This window comes from Drosophila elegans, unplaced genomic scaffold (assembly GCF_018152505.1).
Source record: "Drosophila elegans isolate 14027-0461.03 unplaced genomic scaffold, ASM1815250v1 contig_476, whole genome shotgun sequence".
Lineage (NCBI taxonomy): Eukaryota > Metazoa > Arthropoda > Insecta > Diptera > Drosophilidae > Drosophila > Drosophila elegans.
The window spans coordinates 13,001,410-13,018,141 of record NW_024545863.1 but is presented as its reverse complement, the minus strand read 5'-3'; the positions used below and the strand labels follow the sequence as shown (position 1 = coordinate 13,018,141).

General features: G+C 41.3%; 2 protein-coding genes across 2 annotated transcripts; one reads left to right on the top strand and one right to left on the bottom strand.

The window, feature by feature from the left end:
- Positions 1 to 2,002: 2,002 nt before the first annotated feature.
- LOC108148419 lies at positions 2,003 to 6,424 on the bottom strand. Its single transcript, XM_017275459.1, has 2 exons — positions 5,011 to 6,424; positions 2,003 to 4,318 (listed from the first exon to the last, which is right to left on the bottom strand). Exons 1-2 carry the CDS (start codon positions 5,330 to 5,332, stop codon positions 4,029 to 4,031), a joined length of 612 nt encoding a protein of 203 aa, XP_017130948.1. The 5' UTR covers positions 5,333 to 6,424; the 3' UTR covers positions 2,003 to 4,028.
- A 5,472-nt stretch (positions 6,425 to 11,896) lies between these two features.
- On the top strand, positions 11,897 to 16,471 carry LOC108148213. The gene is given in 5 exon segments (XM_017275123.2): positions 11,897 to 12,638; positions 13,413 to 13,519; positions 13,521 to 13,750; positions 14,601 to 14,914; positions 16,166 to 16,471. Coding segments are annotated over 5 exon segments (1,197 nt in total). The 5' UTR covers positions 11,897 to 12,160; the 3' UTR covers positions 16,234 to 16,471.
- The last annotated feature ends 261 nt before the right edge of the window (positions 16,472 to 16,732 follow it).

Below are 16,732 nucleotides of genomic sequence, written 5' to 3'. Positions count from 1 at the left end.
AACCATACGTAACTAGGAGTTGAAGTCAAAGGGCTGCTGCTGGTTTCGATATAATCCAGTTCTAAACCTTTTTCAAATTATTTTGTTTGGTTTACAAAGGGATTTGTTATGCCGAATGAGCGTATTCAATCCTTTGACCTTTTCAAAAGCTCAAAAACCATTAGAAATGTGTTTGTTCTTTTGTAGGGGTTTTATTTCTGAAACACATAAATTTATGCTCGTCTTTGTATACATATTTTATCTCTCTAATTATATTTCTATGCACTTAAATAAAAACTGTATTAACAAAATGTATGATTGTCGGTGAATATAATTTAGTTAAATATTATTTTTAATTTCTTTTCTTTTTTTGTGTGTTTGCAATTTAAAATTTATAATTTTTACTAATTTGTAGCAACCTATAATATTTTCAGGGTTACTAAAAGTACTTCCTTCGGAATATACTTGCATTTTCACCTGGTCAAATTATATATTTGCCCACAAAAACCTTAATGTCTTAAGAAAGTTGGTCACAAGCCTCCAAACAGATAGTCAAATACCATCGCGTAGAAAATCTCAATAATTACACTACTTATTAGGCCAACGGCTGAGTGGGCTTCAATCAGCAGCAGATCGAAGATCCGAGCGCTTGTGCGAGCTGATGATTATTTTGGGCCCGCCGGAGATTTCATCGTGTTCTCACTTTCATTTTGCTTGACATCAATTTGGGCCTGAAACTCATTAGTGGAACGAGCGACGACTCCGACTACGATGATGACCGTTGTGTCCCACACAGAGGCCATTTTACTGTATTATTTATCAGCAGAGGGGCCCTTTTTCTGGCCGTTTGAATTAAATTATAGCCAATGGCTTAGCCGTGAAAGTTTTTTTTCCTTTTTTTTTGCTGACCAATTAGCATAAGCGACGAAAGAGCATCGAGGGCGTGCATTACGGAATTCTGGCGATGCGATCGCAGGCTTGATATCTTAACGGGGCACTTAATGTGCCGTGCCGAATTGACAGAAAAGTTTCGACCATTTGGTAGCACAATTTCACATTGTTTGCTGACATCTTTTTTTCACCCTGTTCGTATTTTGCCAATCAATTGCCAAGCTGAACAATTTCTTGTTGACTTTACATTTAATTTTGTTGTGTTTCTTTTTTCATCTTTTTGCCGTGGTCATGCAAAAAGAATTTCGTGTACGCCATGTAGCCATGTAGGTATGTGTACGGGTTTTATTGAACGGCAACAAAAAACCAGAATGGACAACAACAGAAGCATCCGCGGAGGCATCGCAGGGCAACATCAGTGGCAGCGACAGCGGCAGCGGCAAAATTTTAATGAATAAATAACAAAAATGTTTCGGTGAAAGTCGCGGTCAGAAGTAAGCCATTTACACACAGCACAGCAGCCATGGCAACAGATAAATATGCGTGTATTTGTATGGTAAATATTTGCATTAAAATTGTTCCCAATCGGTGCCAAGGAATCAAGGAAAGTGAAAAGCGGTGATGCAATTTGCTTTACATAAATTGGAAAGAGATTATCGGACTAAAGGAATCTCTACTTTATTGAACCCCAAACCGCCATCATTAATTACTTTCCTCTGCTGCTGCATATATTAATAAGTAAAAGTAAAGTTGTCCCAGGAAACACACACCCTAAAAATAAAGCAGCGCAGCAGAGTAGAGATTTCACAAAACCATAAAAATGTCAAGTTAATAGAACACATTTTCCCTTTTACGGCCATTTGAATTAATACGAAATTTGCATAATAATGCCGGAAAGGGATTATGCATACAGACTCCGCCGAGCGGCGGTAAGCGATACGGCCAGCATTTCAAATAAAGAATTTGCGGTATTTGGGTTAAATATTAATTTACATGTGAAACGGACAATGGGCGCGCAGCATCATTGAAAAGTGAAATTTTCGAGGCAGCGTCCAGCTGAAATGTAGGCTGCGTGACACTTTCAGTCAGTTAGTTAGTCAGTCAGTCATCCAGCCGGGCTTGGCTCGGCCTGGTCATTTTCCAAGCTCATCGAACGACGATTAATCAGCTAATTTCTTTATGAACTTTCATTTATGCACTGGACTGGGCTGCTGGAGCTGCTGTAGCTCCAGCATTCACACACGTCTTGGCAGCCATCTCATCATCATCGTTGTCGTGCTCATAAACCCATAAAACCGGCAGCTTTTATTGCCAACGCTGGCGGTCTTGTAAAAATCAAAGCGCACCGTTTAGAAAATCAATTCCAAGTCCGGAGCAAGTGTGCTCTTATATAAAGGCAGCAAATAGCAGATCATATACGAATTGTAAAACAACAAATTTGCCTTTATGAACTTATTTTATAATTTAATTACTGCCGGCAGACGCGCTCGTAAAATGCCGTTGAAAAGGGAAAGTTCCCCAGAAGAGCGATTCAACAAAAGAAGCAGCAGCAGCAGCAGCAGCAACAGCAGCAGCAACAGCAGCAGCGGCAGCGGCAGCGTCGGCACAAGAAGCGGCCACCAGTAGACAGAGCAATTAGGCGACGGGTACAAGGTACGAAATACAGGGGAAAGAGGTAGAGCAAGTTGCTCTTGGCCAAAGCTATTGTGGTGCTGGGTGTATCCCTGCTCGCCGCTTAACGGGTTTTGGCCGTTCAAGTGCTGCGGCTTTAATGGTATTGTGTAACAGAACGCACATCTTGTTTTTTGGGGTCTGTCATGGCTGTAATTTGTGTTGCCGTTGCTGTTGCTGTTGCCCACGGCGCTTTAGGTGGTCGAAAAGAACCGTTGGCGCTGCCAAAATACAGTGAAAGTTGGCCACGCATTATGCAAATTCAATCTGTGTGCTGGCCAGCACCAGTGCGCCTGTGGTCGTGTACCAGATTCCACGGAAAATAAGAGTTCGGTCGCCATCTGAAGCGCAGATCAGCAGAGAACCGGCAAAAGAGCTTCGGAACTCTGATATCCGGTAGGTATCTGGCGACTTCATCGATAACACTGCACGAAAGCGGGCTGACAAATGACGACACCATGAACAAGAAGGAGGAAACGCGATATTTTGTATTGGTTGAAGGCGAAGCAGAGATGCTCTTTTAAAAAGCTTAATGAACTTTAAAATTGTCTATTTTGGTTTTGTCTTATGTTTGTCATAAATGTAACAGAGAACCTATTTTTATTAATGATTTCGCTTCAATTCAAATTCATTGATGCAAAATGCTATGATTGCGGAAAGTGAATAGATGTGGGTTTTGTTGCTGACTTTGTTTTTGATTGTATATTGCATTTTCATTGTTGCCTATTTGTTTTAATTGCAATAAACAATATTTGCTTAAGATTGCCTTGGCCATGTTAACAAGACCAGTATAATAGCAAATTCTGTAAATTACATAATGTTTACCAATATTCATTACCCTGACAAGAGTAATATTTGCATTGAGTATCATACAAAAATTTATTTTGCTATCTGCAAATGAAGTTGTCATCTTTTCTTGGCAATTGAAAAAATAATTAAAATAATTAAATAATTAAAAAAAGCGGAAAGTATAAAAATTGCACACACAATTTTGAATTATTCTTTGCAATAATCAGAAATTCATTGACTTATTTATTGGATAAATAAATAATTTTTATTATTTAAAAAATAACCCCTTTTTCTGACAAATTGACCACCACATTCTGCCAAAATCGAATATAACTTGGTGTCAGGGTATAGCCAAAAACACGACCGCTGCTGGCATGTGTAGGTTGCCTTCTGTTGCTGCGGATGCTGATGGCTACACAATACGAGCTCGACTCAAATAAACTTTCACCGATTTCATAAACCAAAGAGCAGCATCCGAGGCAGCAGCAGCAGCAGCAACATCAGCCGCAGCACGACGGCAACAGCAACAGCATCAACAGCAACATGAATGCCCAGAGCCGCAGCAACATCTCGAGTGGCACTGCACTCGATTCGTTGCAGCGGGAATAAAAACAACTCGCAACTGTTGCATGATGGGTACATTATTAAATTACTTAAGTGCTACATAATAAGAACTAACAAATCGCACAGCAAGAGCCTCAGTTCCAGTCCCTGTAGGCCAAGGGTTGTTGGCCGGACGACCGACGCCTCCGTTTGTGATGGTGTCCCTCGCCGGTCACATACGAAATGCTGTGGCTGCTCTCTCCGCCGTGCTGGGCCGCCGTCTTCAGGCCAACCATCCCGGCCATCATCAGGGCCACCAAGGACACGCCCAGCGCCTTCATGGCCAGGGCTGCGATGCCGCCCAGACCCATCACGGCCATCATTTTGCCGAACATCAGGGCCATCGCCAGCAACATGCTCTGGCCTTTGTCCTTTTTGCGGGCCTCTGAAACAATCAAAAACATATTTGTGAGTTCTGTCCATGTTTTGTTGGCCACTTGCCAACGGATTCATGCAAATTGTTCCCATCGAAATGACAAATGGGCGTATTCATGTTGAAGAATTGGGACAGATATTTCAATTCAATTATTAAACGGGTCCTAAAATAATTTGCTTTTCTAGTTTCACTACAAAAAAATATGAGAAGGGCTCCTTGAAAAGAATGTGACTCCTTAAAAGCTACTACTTACTATCCATTTTTGTTGGCCAGTAAACTCTTGATTTTAAATTACATTTATGACACTAAAATGAAATTTGTATAACTATTTTCAGTTACATATATTATTAAATATTATAAAAACTCATTTTAAATAAAAATATTTTTGGCATATTTACAAGTTAGGTTTGCAAAATTAATTCATTTCATTAAAATTTGGCTGTGCAAGAGAGTCGTTTATTGCCTAAAATAATTAAAAAGAACTGTATGAAAAAGTATTGGCTTGGCTAGCTTACAAAAATTAGGTAAAAAATTAGGTAAAAAAAACAATCTATTTATTGCTTTGAACATTTAAAACGAATAAGACAAGAATAAGTACAAATTTTATTATAGTAGAATCAAGACAAATATTTAATGTGACTATATAAACATATAACTTATCACTTGTTTTTCTACAGCACTTGATTTTAATTTCAACCCACCTGAAACTGGCGCTTCATCCTCCAGCAGATCGGTCAGCTTTACGTTGATCTCGTGGGTACGCAAATAGAAGGAAAGGCTATCCAGTAGGCTTTGGTCCGGATCTTGCTCGTCCTCAACGAGTGAGTTGTTCTGAAGGGGAACTATCTCAAGACCCCTGACCACCACCAGAGGTTTTTCGCTCCGATTCAAATTCCGCAGGACATTTCGCAGAGCCCGTTCGCCGCGACAGTATAACGTGGCACCTGGTGCATCCTGGTCGCAGTTTTCCGAGCGGACAACCGAGAAGAGCAGCAGACAGAGTAGCGGAAAAGTGCGGAACATGTTGCCAAAACGCTTGAAGTTCAACTAAAAGCCTTGACAATTGCATGGTCATATTTTATAGCTCCCATTTCCACGGGGCACTTTCCCGGGGGGGCGAAAAGGGGGAGGCAGTCAAGCATAGTCGGCCGAATTGTCACAATTGTAAATTAAAACAATGGTGCTTCTGGAGAGAAAGAAAAATGCTTTCAGTTCGCGTTTCTCTGCTTTTTGCCCGCTCCGTGCAATTTTCTTCTTCACTGGCCGTTGCAATTTTTCCAATTTTCAACGGTCAGTTGGTCGGACAGCCGTGGGATGCGCTTGGCTGCCGGCCGTTCCACCAACAACTTGGCCTCTGGTTCACTCAACTCGTCGGCTCTCGGCCAAATTATACAGATCAGAAGTGCTTGAAGTGCTGCGGGTTTGTTCCTGGCCCACACCTTGTTCCTACTCCACTTCACACAGTTCTCTGGCGGCCCAAAACAGCTCTATTGGCCGACTGGCGAGCGTGTCAGCCGAAAAAGCGAAAGTTACCCGCCCCAAAAGACAAGCGATGAAGACGTTTAGTAGCAATTTGCGTTGGCCACCTCATGCAATGCCCATTAAAATGGGTCGCCAGACCGTGCGAAGGGTTAACAAAGTGCCCACTGCTTAAATTGGGGCCGAGAAACAATTGACAATCGACAGCAAATTAGGCCAGAAGATTGTAAATTCTTTTGCGTTGACGGAATACAAGTAAATAATAAGTCTATCATGTATTCAAAACTCAAGATCTTTATAAGTGTTAAGAAATATCTTTAAAGAAATTGGGTATTTAAATGATGATTGTCACATTGACGTAATATTAAGCTATGGAAAGGGTTTAGTTAAAAGTGGAATTCAACAATATGTTTTCAAAACTTGACTAGAAATGATTATGTTTTCGATATGAGATATGTTTGTGTTATATGCAACTGATTAACTTAATATCTGATACATATTTTAAAGACCTCATTTCTTTCTTATGATTGCAAATTCTGTTTCTATTTTACTCACAACAAAACGGTGTGTGATTTCTTTAGGTGAAATCAAGTGATGGCAAATCGCGATATCATTAAAATTAATTGTGCACTTCAAGGAACATTTTTATCGATGGTTGGCATCAAAACTTTCTTCGCTGGTGTCTCTTTCAATTCTTTTTTATCACGTACATAAATAAAATGCTTTCAAACTTTGTAAAGGATTATGGAAATTCTAAGGGGTGTTTATTGTTAATTATATAATATTGGGTTACAGGTTTAATTCCCCGTGTGCAAAATGGTGCCATAATTCAATTAGACAGAGACACGAGCAACAGTCTTCTGGGGATTTCATAAGCCGTTGCTCAGTTTGGGTTATTTTGTAATACCGCCAAACTTATTAATCAAGTTAACGTGACCGGGGTCCATCGGGCAAGCGAAAGAAATCAACTTGGCGGCATCAAAATCCCACTTCGTTCATCATTATCGCCATTTCTCGCCCTGCCATGAAGCTGCCGGTGATGATTATTCGAGCGATGATGACGATGATGATGGCAATGATGATCGACTTCGCTCCAAAAGCAATAACTTTCACTCTCAATGTATTAATTTTTATATTTATCATATTGTTGTCCAATACAAACAAACACGCAAACACACAGACTCGCTTACAAATTTTCTGGAAATTTTGAAACCCCAAAGATGTAAAAAAATTAAACACATCACCGCAACAGCGGCAACAAAACAAGTCATACGTTATTGAGCCGAACTGGCACCGAGTCAACCAAAAATTGATCTGAACTCGTTACGTTTGCCTTGTGTCGGTGTCGGCAATAAAAAGAAAGTATCTCCCCCTGGCAGCAGATCATCAACTCCATCTCCATCTCCGCCTCGAATCTCCGATTTTGAACCGAGGAAAGCAGCCGGGTCTCGATTCGATTCGATTCATTTGAGTGGGGCCTTTGTTACCGTTGTTTGCCCCAGCTTGAATCTGAATATGAATCTGTGGTCCGAGTCCGAGTCCCATGTCTCTGACGTTGCGGCAACTTGCTATAATTGATTGTTGTGCATCATCATCATCATCATCGTCATCGTCATTAAAATAATCTCATTTGCCACACATTCAATTGAGACCACAATTCAATGTGCAATGTGCATTGTGGTGTATGCAACCGAGTTGATTGAATGAGACAGCAGTTGCGGCTTGAAATCGTCGGGGGAGTAAGCAGGTGTGAGGCTACGTGTCCCCAGACAAGTTTATAGATAGTTATGCTGCCAGACTAAGCGAATCAAAGGATTTGATGCCTACTAATAGTATTTTTGTATTATTTACTTACTTGTTGAAAATAAATCGGCCAATTGATGGGCAAGACCATTGCAAAGGCAGCTTAAAGCAATAAAAAAATGTTTATATCAGACTCCAGGGCATCGACTATTGAAAGGCTTTGTATAGGCTCACATTTAATTTGCGGCAAAATCCAATCAAAGTTTATATTTATTTATGTCTAAAAAACTTCTTAAAATAAAGTGTAGATGAGATTTCAATAAAGGGAAAGGCATAAACAAATTCATCCAATTGGTGATTTATTCATTTCCCTTATTTTCATGCCTGATTTATCCTCAAATTAGAGTGTAGCTTAGAAGTTGCACTCATCGAGGTCCCACTGCTTTTGTTTTTGCCCCTAAAAGTCCTCCATAATGTGAATAATCTTTGGCAAGCCCCGAAGTATACAGCACATCGGCCTACCTACGAAAAATTAGCTTAGTGCATCGTAAGCCGCACGAGTTGCAAGTCAACATCCTGCGGTTTTTCAGCTACAAAATTTGTGAGGGGCTACAAATAAATGACAGCTAATTAAGGGGATCAGAAGCAATGGCAACTTGAAAAACAATTCGAATCGAGCCGAGTCGAGCCGCGCCGAAACCGCAAGTTTGTTGCTTGTGACACGCACAGGTGAAATCAAACAGAAGTATGCTTTAATTATAAAACAATTAGATTAAAATAAATTAAACGAATCGCTGGGCTCAGGCAATCGATTAGAAATGAGAGAAAAACAGCCGTAGAAACAAGGTGCCGTGCGATTAAATGCGAGCGAAATTCGTGCCAGTGAAAATAAAACAGCAACATAAGCAAAAGCAGCTGCAAAATCAACATCAACTTGGCCAGCCAAACAACCGCAGCTCAAAGCCACGTAATTGGCTTCAAAATAAACAATATTATTGTTATTGTTATTACTATTGCTATTACTATTGCTATTGTGCTGGCCAACAGCAATACAAACTCTTTGGAATGGCTTTAATTGCGCCTGTTTCCAGGCGAGTTGCATTTCTCGCATGACTCGTGACAATTTCGCTCTGATTGACTGCCAAAGAGTCAATTTGGCTGTCAGCCCTGACAAATCCATGTGATCACAGTGCGATGAGAGCCTACAATCCGCAGACAAGCCGTTTGTCAGACCCACTTGGCCAGCTATTTAGGAGGATATGGATTATTCGGTATCAAGGTGAACGATTCGTTGAGAGTCCATGGCTCTCTCCGGGGATTATGGCCAATGTTTAACAACTCTAAGCGGCTTTAAATGGCAAATGAGACTTTTCCTGGCTCCCGAAAAACCATTTCCACTTTTCCACTTATCAAAAATATCCCAGTTTCTCATAAATTTTCCTAATTAAGTAGTTCTTTGCACTCAAGGGTTTTTAAAGGTTTTGCCCTTAATTAAAAACTCTTAGTGGGTTTTAAAAGTGCTAACAATGCTTTACTAAGCTTCAACTACATTTTCAACAAGTGCACTTCTCGCACACGGAAAATTATATCCAAGAAAATGGCAATCACTTTAAAAAAAGCTCAGAAGTGTAGAAATTTTAAAAAATGTTTTTTTTTTATTTAATCAAAACATTACATCATTATGTATCAGTAATATTTAATTATACCATTAAAACAAAAATAGCTGATACTCTGTGACATTTTATGATATTTAGAAATAAATGTGTTTAATGGTAGAAAGAATTAAATTGATTTCTTTCATAAACAATCAATTAGTTTAATATAACTTGTTTTTTATTTGGTTCTTGTTATATATAATATTTTATACTTAATTATGATTTTCTATAAAATTTGTGATGTTTGGTAAAATTGTTGAGAGACTTATTAAAACTGAAATGCATTTTTCGCAGTGAGCTTATGTTACACGTTGCTCTTATTTTGCAATCAGACAAAGTTTTCGGGAGCAAGCCAGTGACCAAACAATCCGGGCTGCTCAGTGAACAAGTATTTTGCCCGCCAAACTTTCAGACTGCTCTTGGCCAAGTTCTTGATTAGGTTTTAGAATTGTGGCATGCCCTGTGGGCATTTCATTGCATTTCTTTGTGGTATTTGGTCTGGTCAAAACTCGATTGAAAAGTGTGGCCGGCTAAAAGTGAAAAGCCTTTGGCCGGCTATGGGATCAAATTGACGATGGCCACTTTTGGTTTCAGCTAAGTGCATCGCAAGTATTGAAATCAGAGCCAATTAAGGCGAAGAAGCCGCTGGCCTTTGGACCGGACTCCACCCAACGGATCCGGTTGCAGTCAAGGATCATTAAACTTTTGTGGCACACGTAAAGTGGAGCAGATGGGTGGACGTGGAAGGTGGGTGGGCTCGGGTCGGATTACCGCTTTCGGACTGCGTCACCGCTTTCCTTTCGATGTCCATCTGGGCTGTTGGCCCCGGCCTTGGCCATTGTTGCGGCTTTTGGGCCGTGTTGCTGCGGTGGCTGGCTTTCTTATTGAACCGCCTCGCATTACTTGCGCTTTTGCGGCGTTGATGGTCGATGGTGTCAAGTTGCGAAAAGCGCGAACGTCCAGATTACTGTCATCACAGCCGCGGTGGACCAGGGGATAGATCTTCCAGATAGAGCCGGCCGATCGCCGTCCGATCGTCGATAAATCGGTGCCACAGCCAAAGAACGGTCGAGGTCTGATTGCCACTGCATCCCAATTGGCCACAATTACCGCGCCCGTCTGCGTGCTCACCTGGCTGACTGGCTGGCTGGCTGGAAAAGTGAATATTTATTAGTCCCGCTCATCATGCACCAACGAAAAGTGTTTTACTGGCTGCATTTCCCTTCCCCCCCGCCCCCAGTTCCACAGTTATCCACTCCCCCAGTCCCCTAGTCCACCGCATTTCGCCTGCTCAGCAGAATGTAACTGAGCCGGCGATTTATGAAAACCGAGAGCTAATAGTTCGTTTCACTTTTCTTTTATTATTTATTTATTTATGGTGTTTAGGCGGCGAGGCGTGGCCACATTTTGAGCCTCAGCCTCAGTCTCAGCCTCAGTTTCAGCCCCACATTTTCCACCCACCTCCCCCCCTCCCCAGTTGCAACTTAATTGTACTCGTACTCGAACTGCAGTTGGCTTTTACTTTTGCCTGCGAAAACTGTTTACAGCAAATTGCGGGCAAATTAATGAGCAGTAAATTAGCCGCATTAGTACAGCGGCCACATGCCGCGGACGCCACTAAAGCCAGTGGCTTTGCCGCCATTCTGCCACTGCCATGGCCATAATAATAAAAAGTCTTCGACCAGGAGCCGTGTGAGCCGCCTACGCCCACCTATGCAGCCAAGGCCACGGCAAAAACCTAATGTCATGTGGTTATTGAAATTGCAGGTAATTAGTGCACCCTTTCAACCTAGCGGGAGTGCAGCTAAAAAACGATGCTGGCAAAAAACAAAGCAAATTGATGACTGCTGCGTTTGCATTTACTCGTACAGTGGATCATATTGTGAGAAGCTGACATATCATTTATTCATTTAAATTTGTCTAAAGTCTATATTTGTATGGACTTTGCGACCAGTTATAAATCGATTCAATGCAATATTGCCAATTGCACTTGTGATTCTCAGCATTTAAAAAAGTAAAACATGCTTTTTTGCTTGCTTTTTGTTGGTAACATTTGAATTATATACATTTTTATGGAGCTATATTGTTTAGATTAAGTATTGTGTCGTAAAAAATTCAAGTAATCGATAAAATAGGCCTGGCTAAAGTATGGCTTAAGTGGTGTATACTCGTTTTACTTTTTCAGTTATTTAAATGAAACTTAATAATGTTTCGGCGATTAGTAACCTTTCGCTGTATTTAAAAGAAAATAAATAAAACGGTCAGTCAAATATCAGTTTAATCCTTTGTGTCTTAATTATGCCGAATAAAATTGTAAAATGTATTTTATTTCCTATTTTTTTATTTATGAGCTAAATTTTATTTCTGATTTTTGATAAGCTGATGATTTAGAAACTTATTTACATAATAGACTACGCCTACAAAAAATAATCTAATATAATTTAAACATTATATCTGAATCATTAGATTGGATAACTACTATGTGACTATTCTGGGCCTTATCTATAATTGGTTAGCTTGCTTATTTATGTAAATTATGTTGGTGCTGTGGATCCACTGTGCGATCCACTCCGATACTGAAGCTTGATGCCCGCTGAGCGATGGCCGTCACTCAGCTGGTTGGTTTGAAATCAAAACTGTATCAGAGGTGTGGTGGTGCTGAATGTGGATGCGATAGAGGTGTTGTTGGTGATGGTGGTGGTGGTGGTGGTGCAGTGGAGCAGCCAGTGGTGCTGCACGCAGCTTGGTCGGATGCTGCTGCTGGCAATGTTGCCGCTGCCACCACGGCTGCTCCAATAAAACTGAGTTGCATGCAACGGCTGGTAATTAGTCTCCACAAAGCGCTGCAGCAGCTGCCATCGAATCGCGTCCACTCGCATCCATGTGAAGGATACGCCGCGAACTCGTCCTTTTTTCCAGTGTCGTGTGTTGTGCGGTGTTCTACGAAACGAACAAGTCGAAAAAGCCAGAAACGATGCCGAGTCATCTAGTTGCCAGCTGCCTTCTGCTGGCCTTGGCCCTAAACATGAGCCTGGCGGCCATTCACAAGCGCAGTGGGGCCCAAGCCAATTCGCTGGGCGTGAATCCGGAGAGCAAACCGGTGGCAAATCCTGCGGCCAGTGTGGAGAACACGGACCTGCTCGACAAGCTGAGCTGGAAGTGCGCCAACAACGCGAGTTGCCTGTACGGCGTGGCCAACGGCATTATGGCCTCCTATCGGCGCGGCGAGACCCTTAAACTGGGCCTCTTCGACCTGGTCAAGTTGCCCGAACTGGACGCCTCGCACAAGCGCAAATGGGGCACTGGCCGCGGCCTGTCCAGCTTCATGGACTTCGTCACGGGCAACGCAATCAGGGTGCCCGTGGGCCCCATGGTGTTCAGTGTCCAGCGGGCCGAGGACGACAGCGAGTATATCGAGGTGGCCCTGCTGAAGAAGGCCTCCAGCGGAACAGGTAATGAGACGAGAGGCCCAATCAGCGGCTGACATGTGCCTGCCATCTAGGCGGATGTCATTCAAGCCCGGCGGAGAGGCTTAACCAGCTGCTCCTGCTTGACATGCCGCTCGCATGTGGGCGATCAAGGACTTTGATACCCATAAAGAGACCCTGAGAGATGTCTACACTCTGCAAACGAAAGTGGCAGAGTAGAAAACTGGAGTTTTAGGAAAAATTAGTTGTGCATTGTTTAGGTTTTCGGAAAGTTCATGAAATCTAGCAGCCCTCTAGGAGAATAACCCATTTAGAGTAATTTTGCAATAAGGGTAGGCAAAATATAGAGTATATTGTCTGAAAAAATGCTGATCTTAAACCTTTGACACACACGAGATTTTTTGAAAAATTATGGGTTGATTATTATGACTACAAATCAGAAAAGACTCTGTAATTAAAGTAAAAAAAGTAAACAAAAATGCCGTTTGAGTAGAGAGCATATTAATTTCCTAAGCTTTTGCTATTATTACGAGTGTACTCTTCCGGGCAAACTAGCCCAAAAGCTACTTTCTCACCCAATGCATATCAATGAATTGGCCCTGTCCAAACTGCCGTAACTTGGCCCCATTTTAATCTGACATTCGATATACATGGCAGGAGGGCATCAATCATACCGCATTCTTTGACAGGAAAGGGGCGGGCCAATCAAATCCTGTGTCGCACTATTACGTATACGTACGAGTGCCATTAAAGCCGTAAAGCCTAAAACGTGTCTTGTTTCCCAAAATTCAAACACAGGCCGCCTGCAGGGCAATGGAGGAGGCGGAGGACTTCTAGGCGGAGGAGGAGGTGGCCTCGGAGGAAACGGCGGCGGGGGCGGAGGTGGATTACTGGGCGGCGACAACGGGGGGCGGAGGCGGCCTCATGGGCGGACGGCGGCGACACCAGCACCAGGACAAGAAGCAGTTCCAGATGTTCATTCCCATGTACTTGGCAGCCACAACATTTGGCTGGACGATGGTGGCCGCAAAGGCGGTGGGACTGCTCACCCTCAAGGCGCTGATCTTGTCCAAAATCGCCTTTGTGGTGGCCGCCATTGTGTTGATCAAGAAGCTCATGGACAACGCCAGCGAAAAGTGAGTATAATAAACAAATACATCAAATACAGACCTCGAATTTATCATATTAAAGAGGTTAATAGCCCCAATAAAAAATAAAAAAATTAATGAAAGTTGGAAAAGCGTAACTTATTTTTTAGAGCTTATTGTAAGCTGAAATTACATTTAATAAGAAGAAAGCAAGATTAATGGGCGGATGGACATGGTTGGTTTGACTTTCCTTGTGATACTGATCAAGAATATATATTATTTGGGTTGGAAATTAATTATTAAAGTTCTCAAGTCCATACGTTTTCGCAGTTCCTATTTGCTTTAATAAATATAATTTTGTTTGCTGACTAAACTCAAAATCGAGAAAGTTAAAAACGAATTTATTAGCTTTAAATTGTTTTAGCTTAAATTTACACAAATTTTCTATTTTTCTTGTATATACCATTATTGTTTATTATTAGATATAAAAACTTTTGCATGTATTAAGGTAATAAATAGTGATTTCATTTCAAATTATAATTAGTTGAAAGAGATTTGAACTGGAAGCATAAGAAATAATATCGGTTAGTAAAGGTGTCATTTGTAAAAACATAACTGGTATCTTAAAAATCTATATAATAATTTCTTGTTGTTTTAGTAAAAACTTTCTAAGGCAGATATTAAATTTATGGCTATTGTATTACATATTCAAATTCGGATTTTACGGCTACAAAGGGTTGGACTAGTTGGGTTGGGTTTTTTACCTAAAAGAATTAATTAATTTAATTAATTTAAAGCAATTATTTTTCTTCAGTAAAATTTAATTAGGGAGTTAGAATTTTGTCTTTAGTGGGAAATACACTAGATAAATATTAATTGGTCTCAAATCGGTTGACAGGATGATGTATCAGTTCCCCGAGCAGACGCCGTACATGATGCCGTACGGCATGGACTATTCGATGCACGGCGCTGAAATGTCTCCGGAAATGTACCCGGGCTCGCTGCATCACCTGGCGATCGCCGGTGGCGGACAGCTGCCGGGTCATCCTGGACATCCGGGACTGGAGAGCCTGAGTGCCGAGAGCCATCTGCACTCCGCCCAGGTGTCCAGCGATGGCAGCAACAACACACAGGTGCTGGCCGCTCTGGGCGGACTTGGCGGCCTGGGACACAAGATCAAACGTGAGGACGCCTGGATAGCCAAGAGTAAGAGTAAGTTGATGCAGCCTCTCGCTATTTCAGATAGTCGGGGGAAGGCGCGGGGCCCTTAGACCTCCCAAACACTCCCCATCCTTTCACCTCTCCATGGCCAAGGTAAACTCCCTGAATGCGGCGGCGGTGGCAGCGGCTGCGGCCGAGGGCGCAATTGAAGACGACCTTGAGGATGAAGACTGAGCAGAGTACTTATTACATACATTTGTTACCAAGCACGCACACATGGGGTGTGGTTTCTCGAGGGCATATCACGAAGCCAGAGCACATTTATTTGCATTTAAGGGGTCCTCAAATTGTAAATTGTGTTTCAAACCTTCAGGTTGCGTTTCTTCAAAATTACTGTACCAAAAGTTAAGGCATTTAATTAAGTGCAGATTACTTAAGTGCATTGTTCCTAAATTACCTCAAGGTTTATTTTATAATAATCACAGAAAATGCATGAAAGTTTCCACTGATGTTATAGCCGAGTATATCAGAATTTAAACGTTCTAGTTTTTATCTTCAGAATTTGTGAAATACGTCTAAATTATTTTTTTTCTACCGCAAATTGGGAAAAACGGAGTCTGTTAAGTGTAGTAGAATTTTAAAGGTTATTTTTTTGGGAGTAATATAAAAAAATATTGACAATATTTTAGTTTATTTTGATTTATGGGTTTTTAAATTTTACATTACACAATAAACTTTTCCTGGTTTGGTTTGTAAACATTAATAGTTAAGTCAGGTATAAATAATAATCGAAAATGTATTTTAAAATTGAAGCGCCATTCGATTTTTATAATAGCTTAGTTTAATGAAATGAAAGCCTGTAACTTGTGCTCTTTCCATGCAGTTGCCTTTTCGACAATCAGTTGTCAGTTAACTGTACAACATGAATGTTTCTTTTGTAAAAATAGTTGCATACTTTTTAGCTGCTCTACCTATTTCTATTTTAACATTCACAAGCAATAGAAAAATCTGTAGAGGGGTACAAATTTCAATCGTTATTTTAGCTAAGTTGAATAGAGAAACGCATAGTGATAATGCATAGGCGGTTATTAATTTATAGAAGAGGTGTGGAATTTCCATTCCACAATCCACCCCTAACACTTTTCCGAGATCCACATTGGTCCCCTTCAACCTGGCCTCTATGAAATTTATTGTATCTGTGCACATCCCAACACGCCATACCCTGCACCCACTCCCGGTGGCCAACAAGTGGCTCCGGGCTATCAATTACTTGCCTGATTAACGATGGAGCTCGTGTTGCAGCCACTCCCGCCCGACGACCTCTGATCTACAACTACGTGCAGCCCCACATGCCGTACTACCGCTCCTGAGGCGACGATTAGCCAATTAGCAGCTACCAAAGACCCCGTGGGTAGTAGGAGGTTGCTCTGCTGCCATAAGGACCCGAGTACCGGACATCTTGCATCGGAATAGCAACCTAGCAAAATAGCGAGCTTGCGTATTACTTATGTTATTATTTATTGAATCGTTCTTAACCTAGTGAAACCTGACGCACACATTTAGTCTAGTTCAATGTCTCTGTAATTAGCAGTCAAAGTGCTACAAAAACTAAAAAAAATATTAAAGAATTGGACACAAAGTTGTTCAGAAATTGTAATCGCTTGCGTATGCTTTTTATTTGGTAATAAATATAAATAAATAAATAAATTAAGTGTAAATTAATTACAAATGAAAGAATGAGCAATATTGAGAAAACGGAGAAGTGAAAGTGAACCAGAGAATGACAAAGAGTTGCAAGAGTGTCAGTAGCAGAGAGAGAGTGTAATTCTAGGGGAAAGTAGTGAAAGTGGAGAGATCCAGAGAGAGATA

Excerpts from the sequence above, each read along its gene's own strand:
- LOC108148419 (XM_017275459.1), bottom strand. The coding sequence starts at position 5,332 with ATGTTCCGCACTTTTCCGCTACTCTGTCTGCTGCTCTTCTCGGTTGTC. Across the intron at positions 4,319-5,010 it reads GGATGAAGCGCCAGTTTCAG|AGGCCCGCAAAAAGGACAAA; the intron begins GTGGGTTGAAAT and ends TGATTGTTTCAG.